The sequence below is a fragment of the Bos mutus genome, chromosome 7 (genome assembly GCF_027580195.1).
Source record: "Bos mutus isolate GX-2022 chromosome 7, NWIPB_WYAK_1.1, whole genome shotgun sequence".
In the NCBI taxonomy this organism is placed as follows: domain Eukaryota; kingdom Metazoa; phylum Chordata; class Mammalia; order Artiodactyla; family Bovidae; genus Bos; species Bos mutus.
Window position 1 is genome coordinate 527,750 of NC_091623.1, and position 20,399 is coordinate 548,148.

Consider the following 20,399-nt stretch of genomic DNA (forward strand, 5'->3'; position numbering starts at 1 on the left):
ATGTGACCCAAGTAATTATGCACAGCTTAGAAGGAAAGATCCTTTCCAGGACGGGTTATCAGCCTCCACAGACCATGTCCAATGTAATACAGGCGAAAACATACCTTTTGGAAGCTCTTCCTTTGAAAAAACAATACATATAAAATGCTGTTCATTATTTTTTAGAAACAAAACATTTCCTGAAGTGGTTTCAGAGGAGCCAGAGGTATAAAAGTATACCGAACAGTTCTCCTCCTACATCTTCATCTCCTTGCTTTTTCTGCAAGCATTCATCATTTAGTGAAAAGTTAAGATTTCTATGTGTTACACATCAGAAAGAAGACATGTAGGGTTAGGTCAGGCAGTTAGAAGGAAGAAGGTAGAGATAAAGGGTAAATCTGTCTAGAGGATATGGAACTTCTCATCAAGTAGAATTAGAAAGTAACTTGCTTACAGAAAAGTAGTTTTATACTTGAAGCCCTTGGAATCTAAAATCCTAAAAAGATGATTCAGAATGCTAGAAAAGGATGTTCCTCAGTAGAATCTATCCTAACACATAGGCTAGATTTTTTCAGACTAACACTGTTCACCTCAAAATTATATCTCTTTAAGATACTGCAAGTTGTGCATAGAATCCCAAGAACTTCATTTTGACATCAAATGATAAAAGTTCCAAACTAGTACTTTCAAAAGTACTTGTATTTTTGGCTCAGAAATAATCCATCTGACAGCTGGTTTTCACTGTGAAAAATATACTTTTATGGGAATTTAATACATTTGTCCACTTGAAGCTTTGGATGCAGTATCAACTTTCATTAAAAAGCCAGTTTAGTGGACAATCGAAATTTATAATAACTCTAAGTTTCAGCTCTTCAATCTTTTAAGACCATCAGATACTTAATGCAGAAACAGTTTAATGAGCCACCACCTTCTTTCAGCAAAGGATTTAAGGATTTTTCCAGTTAATGCAGAAAACCAAATTGGAAGCCAACAATTGAAAACTGAAGCAACCAACTATAAGTAGCATTTTCCACAGTAGATTCTGTTAGTAGACATTATGTTAAAACAAACAAATAGAAAAAAGTATACTCAAGCTAAGGTAGAAAAGCACAAGATAAACTGAGGTCAACATAGTTCTTCATGGCAAGATTTTTGAGAAGCAAGCAGGGGCTACTCTCTAGTTGTGATGCATGGGCTTCTCATTGCAGTGGCTTCTCAGTGGCAGAGAATGAGCTCTAGGTGTGCAGGCTTCAGTAGCTTGGTGCATGGGCTTGGTTGCTCCATGGCATGTGGGATCCTCCTGCACCAGGATTGAACCAATGCCCCTTGCATTGCAAGGTGGATTCTTAACCACTTGAACACCAGAGAAGTGCCTCCAATTTATAATAGGAATGAACAAGGCATCGAAACCTATTAGAATGCACTTGTGGTTTCCAGCTTGGAGAATTTCACTCTGACAACTTGGAGAGGCAAATGAATTCATTCCTAGGGCAGCACTCTGTTTGTCTATAGGGTCTCTAGTCAGAGCTAACAATGGTTTGAAGAGCTATAAATGAGCAGATATGGGCATTTGTTTCTAGGCATGCTTAACTGCTACTGGATATTGTTTCACCTAAGAAATACCCATATTTCCCAGCCCAAATTATACTGTAGATCTATAAACCATCTAACTGACTTCTGTTCCTAGCATTAAGGAAGAGGAGGGAGAAGATTTAAAAAGGGTTGCCCTGACTCAACAGTCATTAAAATGAAGATGGAGGGGTTAGAATTTGCAGTGCAGGACTAGCCTAAAGACAGATAGTTCAGAAATACTGAACCATGCTCTATATTATTTCACTGCCTTACAAAGGCATTCCCCCAACCAATTTGTAAGAACAAGTTCTGCTGGAAATACTGTCCCACACCTCTCAGGATGGCTATCACCAAAAAGTCTACAAATAACAAATGTTAGCACAGATGTGCAGAAAAGGAAACCCTAGTCAGGTGGCGCTAGTGGTAAAGAACCCGCCTACCAATGCAGGAGACATAAGCAATGCGGGTTCGATCCCTGGGTCAGGGAGATTCCCTGGAGAAGAAAATGGCAACCTACTCCAGTATTCTTGCCTGGAGAATCCCATGGACAGAGAAGCCTGGTGGGCTACAATCCATGGGGTCACAAAGAGTCAGATATGACTGAAAGCAGCTTAGCACATACTACACTATTGGTAGAAATGTAAACTGGTAAAGCCACTGTGGAAAACAACATGAAGGTTCCTCAAAAAACTAAATATAGAGGCGCCATATGACCCAGCAATTCTACTCCTGGGTATGTACCCAAAGAGAATGAAAACATTAATTTGAAAAGGAACATGTACCCCAATGTTCACAGCAACATTATTTACAATAGCCAAGATACGGATGCAACCTAAGTGTCAATACATGAATGGATAAGGATACACAAGCACACACATACACACACAGAATATTATGCAGTCATAAAAAAGAATGAAATTTAGCCATTTGCAACAACATGGATGGAAGTGGAGAGTATTATGCTTTTTTTTTTTTTTTTTTGGCTGTGCCATGCAGCATGCAGGATCTTAGTTCCCTAATCAGGGATCAAATCCATGCCCCCTGGAGTGGAAGCCCACAGTCCTAACTACTGGACTGTCAGAGAAAGACAAATACTGTATGTTTCCACTTACATGAGGAATCTAAAATATAAAACAAATGAATATAGCAAAACAGAAACAGATTCACAGATATTGAGAACAAACTAGTGGTTACCAGTGAGGAGAAGAATTGGCAGAGGGGCAAAATAGGGATGGGGGTTAAGAGGTACAAACTACCATGTATAAAATAAGCTACTGGATATAGTGTGCAGAACAAATATACCCAGTATTTCATAATAACTTTAAATGGAGTATAATCTATAAAAACACTGAATCACTATGTTGTACATCTAATACTAACTAGTATAATATTGTAAATGAGCTATACTTCAGTAAAAAAGAATAAGTTACTCTAAACCCAGTTTAGTCACTAAGGTGTTATTAAAATGAGATGGGATAAAATGGCTCAAACTCACATACAATGGTGTAGACATCTGTCAGGTGTAGACATTAAATGTGCTGTAGTTCCAACATGAAGTTACATGTTCATTCTCTACCAAGAAATTCAAGTTTTGGTCCTTAACCACATTCACATAACACTGCACAGAGTAATAATATAAAATATGAAAATAAAAATTTTATTGGGAAAAGGAAATGCTACATACAATAAGTCTATGGCTGATGAAATATATTACATTAACAGCCTTTGCTTAAGGGACAAATACAGGTTTAGCAAAGGAAGAAGTTGGAAGCTTAAAACAGGTATCCATACACAACTTCCAAGCAGTTTTAAGTAAAAAAAAAATCTCAATTTGCATAAATTATATAGATCATTGAGGGAAAGGTATACTGGTTTGTGGTTACTTCTAATCATCAATTCACTTTGTGTCTTGTATTAATAGATCTCTTCTACCCTGATCCCAGCTCTGGTCGTTCTGATCCACTTCTAATATGGTTCTCTCTGTTCATAAGTGTGTATTTACCAAGAGGTCACACTGCAAACAGAATTCTTTCACTCACTGTGAATTAAACAAATCCCACGTGCTCTTAAATAAACTCTATGGTTTTAAAGACAACTGCCTGAACCAAATTTGGAAGAGCTCTTCCACTGAGGGGAGTGCTTACGTTATAGGTACAATCTGTAAAGAGTTTAGAAATGGCACCAGAATATGTGCACACCATCTTCATTGATACAACTTCAAGTAAGCTAATAGGATCTGTACAATTCTACAGACTATTAAGTAAAAATAAATTCTGCATGTGGTATGGACACCATTCTCATTTGAAAAATACTCATTTACTTACTTCTATACCCTCAACAGAAAACATCCAACAAGAACAATTTTCTCTATGTTTATTTAATTATAACAAAAGTAGAACAATGCACACCAAATGGAAATATATCCAAAAAAGATGATAAAAATGTTTAGGAACAGAAATGACTAATTTAGCTGAAGGAATTAATCAGGTTCCATTAAAACACATTTGCAACTTATAATTGGTTATTAGTGTAAATTAAATTTAGTAACTGAGTCCCAATTTACTACTAAAAGTTATCAAAATATTTTCAAAATGTTACATAAAAACTAAAATATCCATATTACATAAATACCAAACAAAAAATTCATATAAAGAAAAATAAATGCATCCTGAGATAAAATACAAATCACACTTAAGACAAATTATACACTCCCTTTCCCCTCACATATAATTGTGAGGATTCGGTATTTTGCACATTCCAAGATAAAGTAATGATAATATATGCTGATGCAAATTTCAGCCATAAAAATAAACTACTTCATATCTTAAATATTCCTATGATGAAACATCAGACTCCAGTTTCACTAATCAAAACTTTATGAAGGCATAAATTGCATTTGGTTTTGACTCCTCAAATCATGGCTGAAAACTCTCAGCAAAGCAGTCTAGGCTTTTTTTTTCTCACACCAAGTGACCCAGAATATATTTAAGAAATGTTTATTTTCTGTGCATATTTGTTTTAAAATTATAAATTCCTGAGCACTTTTTCTTCTTCCTCCTCATCACTGTCAGTGACATTGACTTGCTGGATACTAGAGGGAGTTGATGTCGGGGCTGTGAAGACATTCTCCAAGGCTCCAATGTCCAGCTGAGGCATGGGATTTAAGTATTCTTCCCCACTGTGGCAATGACTGTTATAGTAAGAAGTCCCATCCATGTTCTCACAACTTCGAGAATCTTCATTGTGAGCACGTTCATCTGGGTAGTCTCTAAAAGGATAGTCTCTATTTAAAGCTGAAAACATAGCCTCATGTTTTTGGTACCTGTCTTCATAATAACCAAGGCATTCTGGCATTGAACTTGGAAAATTTCCATAGCCAAAGGGCGGCCGACTATAAGGGCACGTGCTGTAGCAGAAAGACAAAAAAGGAATTATATCATACATTGCCCACATGTTGTCTTGTGTGCAAATTAACTGAGCAAGTTTAACTACACCATCTTTGGAGCCTACAGAGCTCCCAAGATAACTTTTTGCAACCACTTCATGTATTCATCCACATGTTGCCTAGCCCTAACATGAAATAACTGGCAAAGTAAGCTTGTAACTATTATCTCTCATCAGCCTCAGACTTCGTATCTTTTGGTAGCCTCGATAAAAGAAAAATTATTAACAGTTATTTGGTCCTTTATCTCACAAGGCTTTATGCCATGTAAGGTTTTAGAAATGCAGGCACCTGTTGTGCTTGCTTAAAAACTGACACTTGGTAAGCAGTGTAACAATTGTTTTTACTACTAATGAAACAAACCTTATGGTGTGGGAAATGTGAAACTGGTTGAAACCAAGAATTCTTGGGGGTGGAGGGAGGGCACTCAGAGGATAAAAATTTAACTTTTAAATTCACATTCAGTAATGAATTATATTAAAAACACTCAATACTAGAATGACTTGAACTGATATTCAACTGTAATTTTTCAGACTGTTTCTCAAAAAAGAAAAAAATTTGGAGAATGGGGATATGAAGAACTGAAAAGATTATCTTGCTGTTTTACAAACCAATGGTTATTCTTTTAAGGCAAATCTAAAATTCTGCCATTCAAGCTTACTTGTCGATTTTTTTTTTAAAGTATTACTCTCCACTTCAAAGGCACAAAACAGGAATCATAGGAAGAGATATACAGAAAAGACTATCCAAAATTTGCCTGGACTCATGGACTCCACCTAGTGACAGATAAGCATTAGTCGCGCAGTAGTGTCTGACTCTGTGACATCATGGACTATATATACATAGCCCACCAGGCTCCTCTCTCCACGAATTCTCCAGGCAAAGATACTGGAGTGGGCTTCCATTTCCTCCTCCAGGAGTGACAGATAATATAATTACCATGCTCATTAACAAAACCCAAGACAAGTGGGTGTTTCATTTCATGCTCCCACTTCTCTTTTAAAGGTTAACTTTGTTTCTTCTCTTTAAAAAAAAAAAAGTACAACTAATAGACTCCAATCTCAAATTCTTTGGAAATGCAGGGTTTCTTCAGTGGTGGTGTTCTAACCCAAATCTTCAGAGCTAGAGACTTGACCCAGGTTCACTACTACAAAGATGAAGCATGGCTTCTGAAATGTTCCAGATTTCCATTCTTACTGCCACAGCCTCATTCAGGCATGTTAATTTAATATGTATGTACTGAATGCATAGTACTGGAAGTTACTAACACTATGACTTGGCTCCTTAGCTCTTCCACCTTTATGTCTCTCCATGTACTGGATTCCACAAATACTTCATATTCCACAAATATTCCACCAAGTTCAGTTCCTCAGTTGCGTCTGACTCTTTGCAACCCCATGGACTGCAGCACGCCAGGCCTCCCTGTCCATCACTAACTCCCAGAGTTCACTCAAACTCATGTCCATTGAGACGGTGATGCCATCCAACCATCTCATCCTTTGTTGTCCCCTTCTCCTCCCATCTTCATTCTTTCTCAGCATCAGAGTGTTTTCAAATGAGTCAGTTCTTCGCATCAGGTGGCCAAAGTACTGGAGTTTCAGCTTCAGCATCAGTCCTTTCAATGAATATTCAGGACTGATTTCCTTTAGGATGGACTGGTTGGATCTTCTTGCTGTCTAAGAGACTCTCAAGAGTCTTCTCCAACACCACAGTTCAAAAGCATCAATTCTTTGGTGCTCAGCTTTTTTTATAGTCCAAGTCTGACATACATACATGACTACTGGAAAAACCATAGCTTTGACTAGACGGACCTTCATTGACAAAGTAATCTCTCTGCTTTTTAATATGCTGTCTAGGTTGGTCATAACTTTTCTTCCAAGTAAGTGGCTTTTAATATCATGGCTGCAGTTACCATCTGCAGTGATTTTGGAAACCACGGAAATAAAGTCTGTCACTGTTTTCACTGTTTCCCCATCTACTTGCTATGAAGTGATGGGACCGGATGCCATGATCTTAGTTTTCTGAATGCTGAGTTTTAAGCCAACTTTTTCACTCTTCTCTTTCCCTTTCTCTTTCCTCTTTAGTTCTTCTTTGCTTTCTGCCATAACAGTGGTATCTGCATATTTGAGGTTATTGATATTTCTCCTGGCAATCTTGATTCCAGCTTGTGCTTCATCCAGTCCAGCATTTCTCATGATGTACTCTGCATATAAGTCAAATGAGCAGGGTGAAAATATACAGCCTTGATGTACTCCTTTCCAGATTTGGAACAGTTTGTTGTTCCATGTCCAGTTCTAACTGTTGCTTCTTGACCTGCATACAGATTTCTCAGGAGGCAGGTCAGGTGGTCTGGTATTCCCATCTCTTTCAGAATTTTCCACAGTTTATTGTGATCCACACTGTTAAAGGCTTTGGTGTAGTCAATAAAGCAGAAGTAGATGATTTTCTGGAATTTTCTTGCTTTTTGATGATCCAACTGATGTTGACAATTTGATCTCTGGTTCCTCTGCCTTTTCTAACTCCAACTTGAACATCTGGAAAATTCACAGTTCACGAACTGTGAAGTCTGGTTTGGAAAATTTTGAGCATTACTTAGCTAGCATGTGAGATGCCTGCAACTGTGTGGTAGTTTGAGCATTCTTTGGCATTGTCGTTCTTTGGGACTGGGATGAAAACTGACCTTTTCCAGTCCTGTGGCCTCTGCTGAGTTTTGCAAATTTGCTGGTATATTGAGTGTAGCACTTTCACAGCATTATCTTTTAAGATGTGAAATGACTCAACTGGAATTCTATCACCTCCACTAGCTTTGTTTGTAGTGATGCTTCCTAAGGCCCACTTGACTTCAAATTTCAGGTGAGTGAGTGATCACAGCATTATGATTATCTGGGTTATGAAGATCTTTTTTTGTATAGTTCTTCTGTATATTCTTGCCACCTATTCTTAATATATTTTGCTTCTGTTAGGTCCATACCATTTCTGTCCTTTACTGTGCCCATCTTTGCATGAAATGTTCCCTTGGTATCTCTAATTTTCTTGAAGAGATCTCTAGTCTTTTCCATTCTATTGTTTTCCTCTATTTCTTTGCATTGATCACTGAGGAAGGCTTTCTTATCTCTCCTTGCTATTCTTTGGAACTCTGTATTCAAATGGGTATATCTTTCCTTTTCTCCTTTGCTTTGCGCTTCTCTTCTTTTCATAGCTATTTGTAAGGCCTCCTCAGACAGCCATTTTGCCTTTTTGCATTTCTGTTTCTTAGGGATGGTCTTGCTAACTGTCTCCTGTACATGTCACGAACCTCTGGGCTTCCCTGGTTGTGCAGACAGTAAAGAATTTGTCCACAATGCAGGATACCCAGGTTTAATCCCTGGGTCGGGAAGATCCCCTGAAAAAGGAAATGGCAACCCACTCCAGTTTCCTTGCCTGGAGAATTCCATGGACAGAGGAGCTCGACAGGCTACAGTCTACGGGTGTCTCAAAGAATCAAACACAACTAAACAACTAACAAATATTACAAGGGGGGACTCAAATCAACTTCCTCCACAAAGCCTTCTTCTCTTCAGTTAGAAAAAATTCACCTACTAACTAGTCTTTCAGGACTCAGTATAGGCAAAACAACAAATCACAAGATTTAGTGGACAATTTAATTTAAAAAAATCTAAAATCCAAGTAGTATATACTTGATATGTGCTAAAGTGTGCTGTAATGCAAACATCACATGGCTATATTGGTGTGGTAAAACAAGTTAGTATTATATCTGGAGAACAAAGACAAGAATAATCCTAAAAGGTTACATAGATGAAAATTAATAACTGCAGAAGCATCGTGGTGTAGTGGGAAAAGCACTACCATAGTGATTACTCAGTGTTGTTTAAATTTGCAATTCCCTAATGATACATGATGTGGAGCATCTTATCTATGTTTGTCATCTTTTTATGTTCTCTGCTGAGGTACCTGATGAGGTCTTTTGTCCATTTTTAATTGGGTTGTTCAGTTTCTTGAGTTTTCAGAGTTCTTTGTATATGTAGATAACAGTCCTTTATCAGATACATCTTTCAGAAATATTTTATCCTCGTCTGTGGCTTGTCCCCTCATCCTCTTGATAACACATTTTTTGACACTAAGTATTAAATAGCATTGTGGAATTTGAAGCAAAGAATTATGAGTCCTCCATCTTTGTTTTCCTTTTTTAAGATGTTTTTTTACTATTCCAGATCGCTTACAATTCCATATAAATTTTAGAGTCAGCTTTTCCATTTCTGGAAAAAAGTCATTGGAATTTTGAAAAGGATTGTATTGATTTTGCAAATCCTTTCGGGAAGTATTGTCATCTTAATAATAAGTCTGTCAATGCATAAACATGAATACCTTCCCATTTACTTCAGTCTAATTTATTTCACCAGTGTTTTATGGATTTCAGTTTACCAGTTTTGTACTTCCTTGGTGAGATTTATTCCTCTATATTTTACTCTTTTTAATGCTACTATAAAAAGTAATTGCATTCTCAATTTCCTTTTTGGTTTGCTTACTGCTAGTGTACTAAAATACAACTGAATTTTGTAAATTGATCTTACCCCTGCAACTCTGCCAAATTCATTCATTCACTCTAATAAATTTTTGTGGGTTTTTTAGGACTTTCTATTTATAAGATTATCCATATATAGGATCATGTGTGAAAAGAGGTAATTTTGAATTAATGTCTTTAATTTGAATATCTTTTTTTCTTGCCTAATTGCTCTGGATAGAACTTTCAGTACCATGTTGAATAGCAGTGGTGAAAGCAGACATCCTTATCTTGTTCCCCAAATTACAGAGGGAAAGCTTTTGGGCCTTCATCATTGAGTATAATGCTAATTGTCGGTTTTTTGATAAATGTCTTTTATCATATAGAAGAACTTCTATTCCTATTTTGCTAAGTTTTGAAATCAGGAATTAATTTTTATCATGAAAAGGTGCTGGATTTTATCAGATGTTTTTTCAGCACCAGTTGAGATGATCGGATGGTTTTGCTCATTCATTGTTCTAATGAAGTGTATTGAATATGACACTGATTGATTTTCTGATGTTAAACCACACTTAGAATTCCTGAGGGAAATTCCACTTGGTCGTGGCATATAATCCTTTTAATACACTGCTGGATTCAGCTTACTAGTATTTTGTTGGTCATATGTTTCTATTCAAAAGGCATTTTGACTTGCAATATTCTTTCTTGTGATGTCTTTTTCTGGCTTTGGTAACAGAGTAATGCTGGCCTTAGAATCATTCCCTTTTATATATTTTGGAAGAATATGAGCAGGATTAGTGTTAATTCTCCTTTAAAACTTTAGTAGAATTCACCAGTGAAGATATCTAGTCCAGGGTTTTTCTTTGTTGGGAGGTTTTTAATTACTGATTCAATCTCTTGATATATTTAGTCAAGACTTATTTCTTGATAAGTCTGGTTGAGATTTTCTATTTCTTCTTGAGGCAGTTTTGGTAACTTGTGTGCTTGTCCATTTCATCTAGGTCATCTAACTTGGTGTACAATTATTCTATAATTATTATCCTATAATCATTTTTATTTCTATGAGATCAGGATAATGTACCTAATTTCATTTCTATAGATTTCATTACTATAAATTTAGTAATTTATGTCTTTTTTCTTAGCTTAGCTATAAAAGTTTGTCAAATTTGTTATCATTTCAAAAAGGTAATTTTTTTGACTTTTTTTTCTCTATTTCATTAAGCTATTGTTTTTCTACTCTTTACTCCATTTATCTCTAATCTTTATTACATCCTTCCTTCTACTAGCTTTGGGTTTTATTTGCTCTTTTGTTTCTAGTTCCTTAAGGCATAAAACCAGGTTGTTAATTTAAGATCTTCCTTTTTAAATGTAAGCTAGGGCAGCTATGAATTCCTCTATCAGCACTGCTTCTGTTATATAATTCCTTAAGTTTGGGTATGTTGTGTTTTCATTCATCTCAATGTATTTCCTAATTTTCCTTATGATGTCTTATATGACCAACTGGTTGCTTAAGAGTGTGTTGTTTAATTCCAATATTTGTGAATTTTTCAGTTTCTGTTATTGATGACTAGTTTCATTCCATCATAGCTGGAAAAGAAACTTTGTATGGTTTCAAACTTTAAAAAATTTCTGAGACTCGTTTTGTGATCTAACATATGGCATATCCTACAGAATATACCATTTTCACTTGTTAAGAATCTATAGCCTGTTGTTGGGTTCAGACCATATATATCTGTTAGATCTAGTTGATAATTAGAGTCTTCTATTTCCTTTTTGCCCTTCATCCATTTTTAGATGCATGATCTTCCATTGTTATATAAAGTATTCATAGCTAACATCATACTCAATGGTTAATAGTTTATAAAGTTTTTCCTCTAAAATCAGGAACAAAACAAGGATGCCTACTCTTGCTACTTTTATTCAACATAGTACCAAAAGCCCTAGCCAGGGCAGTTAGGTAAGTAAAAGAAACACAAAGAATTCATATTGGAAACAAGGAGGTAAGATTGTCTCTATTTGCAAATGGCATAATAATATATCTACAAAACCCTAAAAACTCAACCAAAAAAAACCTGTTAGAATTAATTCATGAACTCAGTAAAGCTGCACAATACAAAATCAATATGCAAAAATCAGTCACATTCCTATACACTAACAACGAACCGCCAGAAAAAGAAATTAAGAAAATCAAGCCCATTTACAATTGCAACAAAAAGAATAAAATATCTAGAAATAAATTTAACCAAGAGTGTGAAAGACTGATACACTGAAAACTATAAGATACTGATGAAAAAAATTAAAAAATGCACAAATAAATGAAAAATTATTCTGTGCTCACGAATTAGAAAAAGTAATATTGTTAAAATGTCTGTATTATCCAAAGCAATCTACAGATTCAGTGAAATAACCTATTAAAATCCAGTGGCATTTTTCACAGAAACAGAACATATCATCCCAATTTTTTTGTGGAAACACAAAAGACAGTGAATAGTCAAAACAGTCTTGAGAAAGAAGAACAAAGCTAGAAGCATTACAATCTCTGATTTCAAACTATAATAACCAAAACAGCATGTATTGGCATAAAAATAATGCATAAGCTCAGTGGAACAGAAAAGAGAGGTATAAATAAACCCATGCCTATGTGGCTAATTAATTCATAGCTATTAATTAACAAAAATAGACAATGGGGAAAAGACAGTAACTTCAATAAATGGTGTTAGAAAAATTAAGATAGCCAAATGCAAATGAATGAAACTGGACCTCTCTCTTGTATCATACACAAAACTCAAGTCAAAATGAATTAAAGACTTTAACATAAGGCCTGGAGCCTTAAAACTCCTAGAAGAAAACATAGGCAATAAGCTCCTGACATCCAAATTGGTGATTTTTTTTTGGATTTAACAGCAAAGGCAACAAAAGCAAAAATTAACAAGTGGGCTACATCAAACTGAAAAGCTTCCATACTAAAAGGAAGCCCATCAACAAAATGAAAAGACAACCTACCAAATGAGAGAAAACATTTGCAAACCATACAAAACATTTAATACAAAATTAATATCCAAAATATATGAAGAATTCATATAACTCAATAGCAAAAAAAAAAAAAACCCAAACAAACCTCATTTAAAAATGGGCAGAGGATCTAAATAGACAATTTTTTTTTCACAAAGAAGTCACACAGGTAGCCAACAGGTCCAAGAAAAGGTGCTCAATATCACTATTATCAGGGAAATACAAATTAACACCACAATGCTATCAGGAAATGCTGCCATTTGCCACAAAATGGATGGACCTTGAGGATATTATGTTAAGGGAAGTAAGTCAGAGAAAGACAAAAACCATTTGGTCTCACTTATAAGAGGACTCCAAAAACAAAAACCAACCAAACAAAAAAACCCATCTCATAGATACAGAACAGTTGTGTGGTTGCCAGAGATTGGGAGTAAGTGAGCAAAATGGATAAAGGTGGTCCCAATAGGCAAACTTTTTGTTTAAAAAATCAGTAAGCCCTCGGGATGTTATGTAGAGCACAGGGACTACAGTTAATAATACTGAATTGTATTTTTGAAAGTTTCTAAGTGATTAAATCTTAAAATTCTCATCACAAGAAAATAAAATTTACATTTTATACCTAAAACTAATGTCAATTATATCTCAATAAAAAATAAAGTAGTAAGTCTTCAACAATTATTACATAACTGTGGATTTTCCCCTTCAATCCTGTCAATTTTTGCTTCATGTATTTTAGAGTCCTGTTATCATGTATGTATGTAATTATAATTGCTGTATCTTTTTAATGTTTTAAAGTAAATATATGGGAGTTCCCTGGTGGCCGAGCACTTAGGTTTCCAGGTTTTCACTGCTGCAGCCTGAGTTCAATCCCTGGTCAAAGAACTGAGACCTTGCATAGCCAAAATAGAGAGAGAGAAACAAAATATGTAATGACTTTGTCTCTTGTAACAATTTTTAACATAAAGTTTATTTTGTTTAATATTATTGTAGCCATCTCAGCTGTGTGGAATATCTGTTTCTGTTTTTTCACTTTCAACCTATTTGTGTCATTGGATCCAAAGAGAGTCTCTTTCTGGGAATTCCTTGGTGGTCCAGTGGTTAGGATTCTGCACATTCACTGCAGGGTGCACAGGCTCAATCTCTGGTCAGGGAACTAAGATTCCACATGCCACATAGTGTGGCCAAAACCAAAAAAAGTTAAAATCTGCTCAGTGAGTACCATGTTTATTTAGTGTATGTGCTGACGAAGCGAGCACTACCATGTTTATTTAATAAAGTGAGTTTCTTACAGATAAGATTTTTCCCCCCAGTTTCTTCTAGGCTTTTTCAGTCTGTCTACTGCTTGTCCTGTCCGTTGTCCCTTAACCCAGGCAGCTGTGGACAGTATTACACCTTTAAATATTTTCCACAAACACAAGCTGGGAGGCCACCCCAGCCCTAAGGGAGTTCTTAGGAGAGTCAAATTAAGGTTCCCCCTGAGCCAACTCCTCAGGAAGCTACCAGACAGGTCAAAAAGCATAATCACAACGCTCTCTTTAAGAATAAGGTCTGTGTTGCCTCCTCTAATAGCAACAAGTCACACGAGGAACATGAGTCACCATCTCCTTGGCCATCACTGAACAAGATAACCAGGGATGGTTGTGGCAAAAATTCCACAATGCTATCTTATCAAAATTCAGCAGCTTCTTTCTTCATTAAACACCTCTTCAGATGATTCTGACACTGTTTTTGCCAATGTAAGTATTGCTTCAGTGGAGAGGTAGATTCTTAGAGATCCCCATTGTGCAACTCTTTGTAACATTCTACCCTCAACGGTATTTCACATTTTGCAAAGTTTTGAGATTATGTTGTTAAATTTATTCCAAAAGTTTTTAAACTCTTCATTTTATTGTAAATGGAATTGTTTTCTCAATTTCATTTTCTGTTTATTCATTGCTACTGTATAAAAATACAATTCTTTTATATATATACAGGTTTTATATCCTGAAAACTTGAATTCTTGTTACTTGTAATAGCCTTTCTATGGATTCCTCAAGATTTCCTGAATATAAGATTGTGTGATACATAAATACAATTTTACTTCTTCTTTTACAATCTAGATACCTTCTATATGCCTTTTATACCTTTTCTTTTTCATGTCTAATTGTCCGAGACTAGTGAGAGTTAAAGTCACTCAGTCGTGTCTGACTCTTTGAGAATCCATGGACTATACAGTCCATGGAATTCTCCAGGCCAAAATACTGGAGTGGGTAGCCTTTCCCTTCGCCAGGGGACCTTCCCAACCCAGGGATCAAACACAGGTCTCCTGAATTGCAGGCAGATTCTTTACCATCTGAGCCACAGGGGAAGCCCAGTGGTCCTAGACTAAACCTCCAAAGAAATACTGAATAGAAGTGACAAAAATGTACATCTGTATCCTATTCTTGATATTAATTGGATCTTGCTGATCTCCAGTCTCTGCCATTAAGTATAATGTTAGGTGTTTTTTGTTGACTGTGAGGGTTACTCCATTTCTTCTAAGGGATTCTTGCCCACGGTAGTAGATATAATGGTCATCTGAGTTAAATTCACCCATTCCAGTCCATTTTAGTTCACTGCTTCCTAAAATATCAATGTTCACTCTTGCCACCTCTAGTTTGACCACTTCCAATTTGCCTTGATTCATGAACCAGTGAATTCCGGGTTCCTAGGCAATACTGCTCTTCACAGCATTAGACTTTACTTCTATCACCAGTCACATCCACAACCAGGTGCTGTTTTTGCTTTGGCTCCGTCTCTTCATTCTTTCTGGAGTTATTTTTCCACTGCTCTCCTGTAGCACATTGGGCACCTGCCTACCTGAGGAGTTCATCTTTCAGTGTCCTACCTTTTTGCCGTTTCATGCTGTCCATCGGGTTCTCAGGCAAGAATCAGTTCAGTTCAGTTCAGTCACTCAGTCGTGTTCAACTCTTTGCGACGCCAGGCCTTCCTGTTCATCACCAACTCCCAGAGTTGACTCAAACTCATTCCATTGAGTTGGTGATGCCATCCAACCACCTCATCCTCTGTCGTCTCCTTCTCCTCCCACCTTCAATCTTTCCCAGCATCAGGGTCTTTTCCAAGGAGTCAGTTCTTCGCATCAGGTGGCCAAAGTATTGGAGCTTCAGCATCAGTCCTTCCAGTGAATATTCAGGACTGATTTCCTTTGGGATGGGCTGGTTGGATCTCCTTGCTGTCCAAGGGACTCGCAAGAGTTTTTGCCAACACCACAGTTCAAAAGCATCAAATCTTTGGTGCTCAGCTTTCTTTATAGTCCAACTCTCACATCCATATAAGACTACTGGAAAAACCATAGCTTTGACTAGACGGACCTTTGTTGGCAAAGTAATGTCTCTACTTTTTAATATGCTGTCTAGGTTGGTAATAGCTTTTCTTCCAAAGAGCAAGCAAGAAATTTCTTCTAATTTCATGGCTGCAGTCACCATCTGCAGTGATTATGGAGCCCAAGAAAAAAAAGTCTGTCACTGTTTCCACTGTTTCCCCATCTATCTGCCATGAAGTGATGGGACCGGATGTCATGATTTTAGTTTTCTGAATGTTGAGTTTTAAGCCAATGTCTTCATTCTCCTCTTTCACTTTTATCAAGAGGGTTTTTAGTTCCTCTTCACTTTCTGCAATAAGGATGGTATCATCTGCATATCTGAGGTTATTGATATTTCTCCTGGCAATCTTGATTCCAGCTTGTGCTTCTTCCAGCCCAGCATTTCTCATGATGTACTCTGCATATAAGTTAAATAAGCAAGGTGACAATATATAGCCTTGACGTACTCCTTTTCCTATTTTGAACCAGTCTGTTGTTCCATGTCCAGTTCTAACTGTTGCTTCCTGACCTGCATATAGGTTTCTCAAGAGGCAGGTCAGGTGGTCTGGTATTCCCATCTCTTTCAGAATTGTCCAGTTTATTGTGATTCACACAGTCAAAGGCTTTGGCATAGTCAATAAATCAGAAACAGATGTTTTTCTGGAACTCTCTTGCTTTTTCCATGATCCAGCGGATGTTGGCAATTTGATCTCTGGTTCCTTTGCCTTTTCTAAAACCAGCTTGAATATCTGGAAGTTCACGGTTCACGTATTGCTGAAGCCTGGCTTGGAGAATTTTGAGCATTACTTTACTAGCATGTGAGATCAGTGCAATTGTGCAGTAGTTTGAGCATTCTTTGGCACTGCCTTTCTTTGGGATAATTGCTTTTAAAACCAGTCAAAAGAAGATTCATACTGCCTTTATGCTTATAGTATTTTTTGTTAAATTTTATTAGAATATAGTTGATTTACAATGTTGTTTGTAAATTATAGCTAGTTTCTGCTATATAGGAACATGAAACAGTTATACATATATGTATATGTATATATATATCTACACCATTTTAGGTTTCCTATACTATCTCAACAGTGGAAACAGTGTCAGACTTTATTTTTTTGGGCTCCAAAATTACTGCAGATGGTGACTGCAGCCACAAAATTTAAAGACGCTTACTCCTTGGAAGAAAAGTTTGACCAACCTAGATAGCATATTCAAAAGCAGAGACATTACTTTGCCAACTAAGGTTCATCTAGTCAAGGCTATGGTTTTTCCTGTGGTCATGTATAGATGTGAGAGTTGGACTGTAAAGAAAGCTGAGCGCCGAAGAACTGATGCTTTTGAACTGTGGTGTTGGAGTCCCTTGGACTGCAAGGAGATCCAACCAGTCCATTCTGAAGGAAATCAGTCCTGGCATTTCTTTGGAAGGAATGATGCTAAAGCTGAAGCTCCAGTACTTTGGCCACCTCATGCAAAGAGTTGACTCATTGGAAAAGACTCTGATGCTGGGAGGGATTGGGGGCAGGAGGAGAAGGGGACAATAGAGGATGAGATGGCTGGATGGCATCACTGACTCGATGGACGCGAGTCTGAGTGAACTCCGGGAGTTGGTGATGGACAGGGAGGCCTGGCGTGCTGTGATTCATGGGGTCGCAAAGAGTTGGACATGACTGAGCAACTGAACTGAACTGAACTGATACTATCTTTTGTAACTGTATTTTTACCTTTACTGGGGCTCTTCGGTACTTTGTTTGTTTTTATCCCAACTACCATTAGAGATCATTTACTTTCAGCCTTAAGAACTCCCTTTGTATTTCTCATAATGCAAATGTGCTAGCAATCTGTTTTGGATTATCTGAGAAATGTCTTTACCTTGGCTTAATTTTTAAAAAATGGCTTCACCGAATATAAGATCCTTAGTTGACTGGGCTTTTTCTTCAGTACTTCAAATATATATTCTAGCCTCCATTGCTGCTGATAGAAAGTCAGATGTTAATTTTATTGGGGTTTCCCTGTACATGATACGAGTGTCTATCTGCCTGACTCTCTCACTTTCTCTTTGGCTTCAGATTTCAGTATTTTACTATGATGTGGCCCTCTGTGGATCTCCTGGCTTTCTTAAATGTATAATATTTTTCATCAAATATGATAAGTCTTCAGCTATTATATCTTCAAATACCTTCTGCTTTTCTTCTCCTCCCTTTTGATACTTTTATATATACATTGGTGCACTTAATAATGACAGTTCTGATGCTCTGTTCATTTTTCTTCATTCTTTTTTCTCTTTATTCTTCAGGTTATATAATCATTACCAGTCTACTTTCAAGGTTTCTGATTCATTCTCATGTCAGTTCAAGTTTATTTTTGAGCGCCAGTGGCACCCCACTCCAGTACTCTTGCCTGGAAAATCCCATGGATGGAGGAGCCTGGTAGGCTGTAGTCCATGGGGTCGCACAGAGTCGGACACTACCGAGCGACTTCCCTTTCACTTTTCACTTTCATGCATTGGAGAAGGAAATGGCAACCCACTCAAGTGTTCTTGCCTGGAGAATCCCAGGGACGGGGGAGCCGGGTGGGCTTCTGTCTATGGGGTCGCACAGAGTCGGACACGACTGAAGCGACGCAGCAGCAGCAGCAGCAGCAGCAGTAAAGTTTTCATTTTGGTTACTGTGCTTTTCAATTCCAGAATTTCCATTTGGTTCTTTTTATAATTTCTATGCCTTTAATGATAGTATTTGTGAAGAGACATCATCATCACAACTTCTTTTACTTCTTTAAAAATGGTTTCCTTTAATTGCTTGAATATAGTTATAAAGTCTTGGAAGCCTATGTTAAATTTGAGATACGAGCTACCTACCACAGGTAGCTTCTGTTGCTTATTTTTCTCCTCCATGTATGAATGGTACTTTCCTTTTCTTTGCATGTCATAATTTTTGGTTGAAAACAGGATATTTTCAGTAACTCAGGAGTAGTAACTTTCAGGAACTCGGGACAACTCTCTTTCACTTTTCTAGGTCTAGTTTTTTTTTTTTTTTTTTGCTTGGTTTTTTTTGACTTGAAATTTTAGTGAAGTGTATTTCCTCTGCAGTGTAAACCCTGACTGTCACTTCTTAGAGAGCATAGATTTGGACATGAATACAGTCACCCTAGGATGATAATGGTTTTAGCAGGACTCTATCTCTTTCTCTGATTTTTGTGTTAAGCTCTTTGACTCATTTGCCATTACATACAGCTTGAGGATTATACTCATTGCTGGCTGATTGCTCCAAGGTTTCAAAATGTCTTGGGGCAGAGATTGTTCCACAGTCTGACCCAATTAAATTCAGACAGGGGTCAATTGTGAGCAGTCTCTGAGGTTTGTTCTGACTGCAGGAGGGTTCTTAGTGTTTCTTTCCCTAGTGTTTTTGTGTACTAGCTGGCATACAGTTAGATTCTTAGTCTGAGTTCTCAGATCAGGAATCAAACCCTTACCCCTTGCAGTGGAAGCCCAGAATCTTAACCAGTGGACCCTCAGGGAAGTCCCTAGCTTCTTAGTTTTGATTAAGTGATGCCTCTTTTATTTGCTTACCACCAGAATCTCCTTGTTTTCAAGAATGTCCTTATGTATGAACTTCCCCACACTGTTTATGAAAAGTCAAATTCCTTTTGGAGAGAGTTTCTGAGCTCTCTATTCTTACAGCAAAATTTCTGGTTTTCTTCTGCCAGCATAGAACATCTCTTCTAATAGTGACCTGGATCAAGGATGCTCAGGGTCACAGTACTCTCTGTTTGTCATCCTTAAGAGTTGAACAGTTACCCTGTTAGTAGGTGCTGAACAAAGCAAAGGAACCCCCAACCTCTTGGTCACACTCCCCATGAATTTAACCTCTTTAACTAAGCTGGAGAGGATGAGAAATGCTACATCTCTAAGATATTGTATCTCTTGATTAGGAGCTGAGGGAAGAGAAAGCTATCTTCTTGGCCACTCAGAGTTGGATTCCATCAAGTTAACTGAGGGTGCTGCTGCTGCTGCTGCTAAGTCACTTCAGTCATGTCCAACTCTGTGCAACCCCAGAGACAGCAGCCCACCAGGCTCCCCAGTCCCTGGGATTCTACAGGCAAGAACACTGGAGTGGGTTGCCATTTCCTTCTCTAATGCATGAAAGTGAAAAGTGAAAGTGAAGTCTCTCAGTTATGTCCGACTCCCAGCGACCCCATGGACTGCAGCCTATCAGGCTCCTCCATCCACGGGATTTTCCAGGCAAGAGTACTGGAGTGGGTTGCCATTGCCTTCAGTGAGGGATAGTATTTTTCGTGGCCCAAGGGTCATAGACTCTTGCTCTTCTTACCAAGTTTTAGGGTGTATTCTTGAATAAATGTTTCCTTATCTGCAATATGCCCTTAGGACATTTGCCAGAGAATTTAAGTGGTTGGTCTTTAAAAATAGTTTTTGCCAGTTATGCTTCTTTGCTTGGGAGTAGGTTCACAGAACTCCTCATGCTGCCATTTCAGAAAGGAAACTCCCTCTCTCTTATCCTTGTAATCATACTATTTCTATCCTTAAGCTTTGTTTTGGA

At 37.3% G+C, this 20,399-nt stretch overlaps 1 protein-coding gene across 2 annotated transcripts in view; it reads right to left on the reverse strand.

Moving 5' to 3' along the window:
* Positions 1-4,044: 4,044 nt before the first annotated feature.
* SOX30 (SRY-box transcription factor 30) overlaps positions 4,045-20,399 on the reverse strand; it is a 41,627-nt gene continuing 25,272 nt past the window's right edge. The window contains exon 5 of one of the 2 annotated variants that reach the window (XM_005908336.3): positions 4,045-4,957. In XM_005908336.3, coding sequence (XP_005908398.2) covers positions 4,576-4,957 — 382 coding nt within the window. In that variant the 3' untranslated portion in view covers positions 4,045-4,575. The remainder of the gene's footprint in view (positions 4,958-20,399) is intronic. The other variant, XM_070374760.1, reaches the window with a different exon arrangement.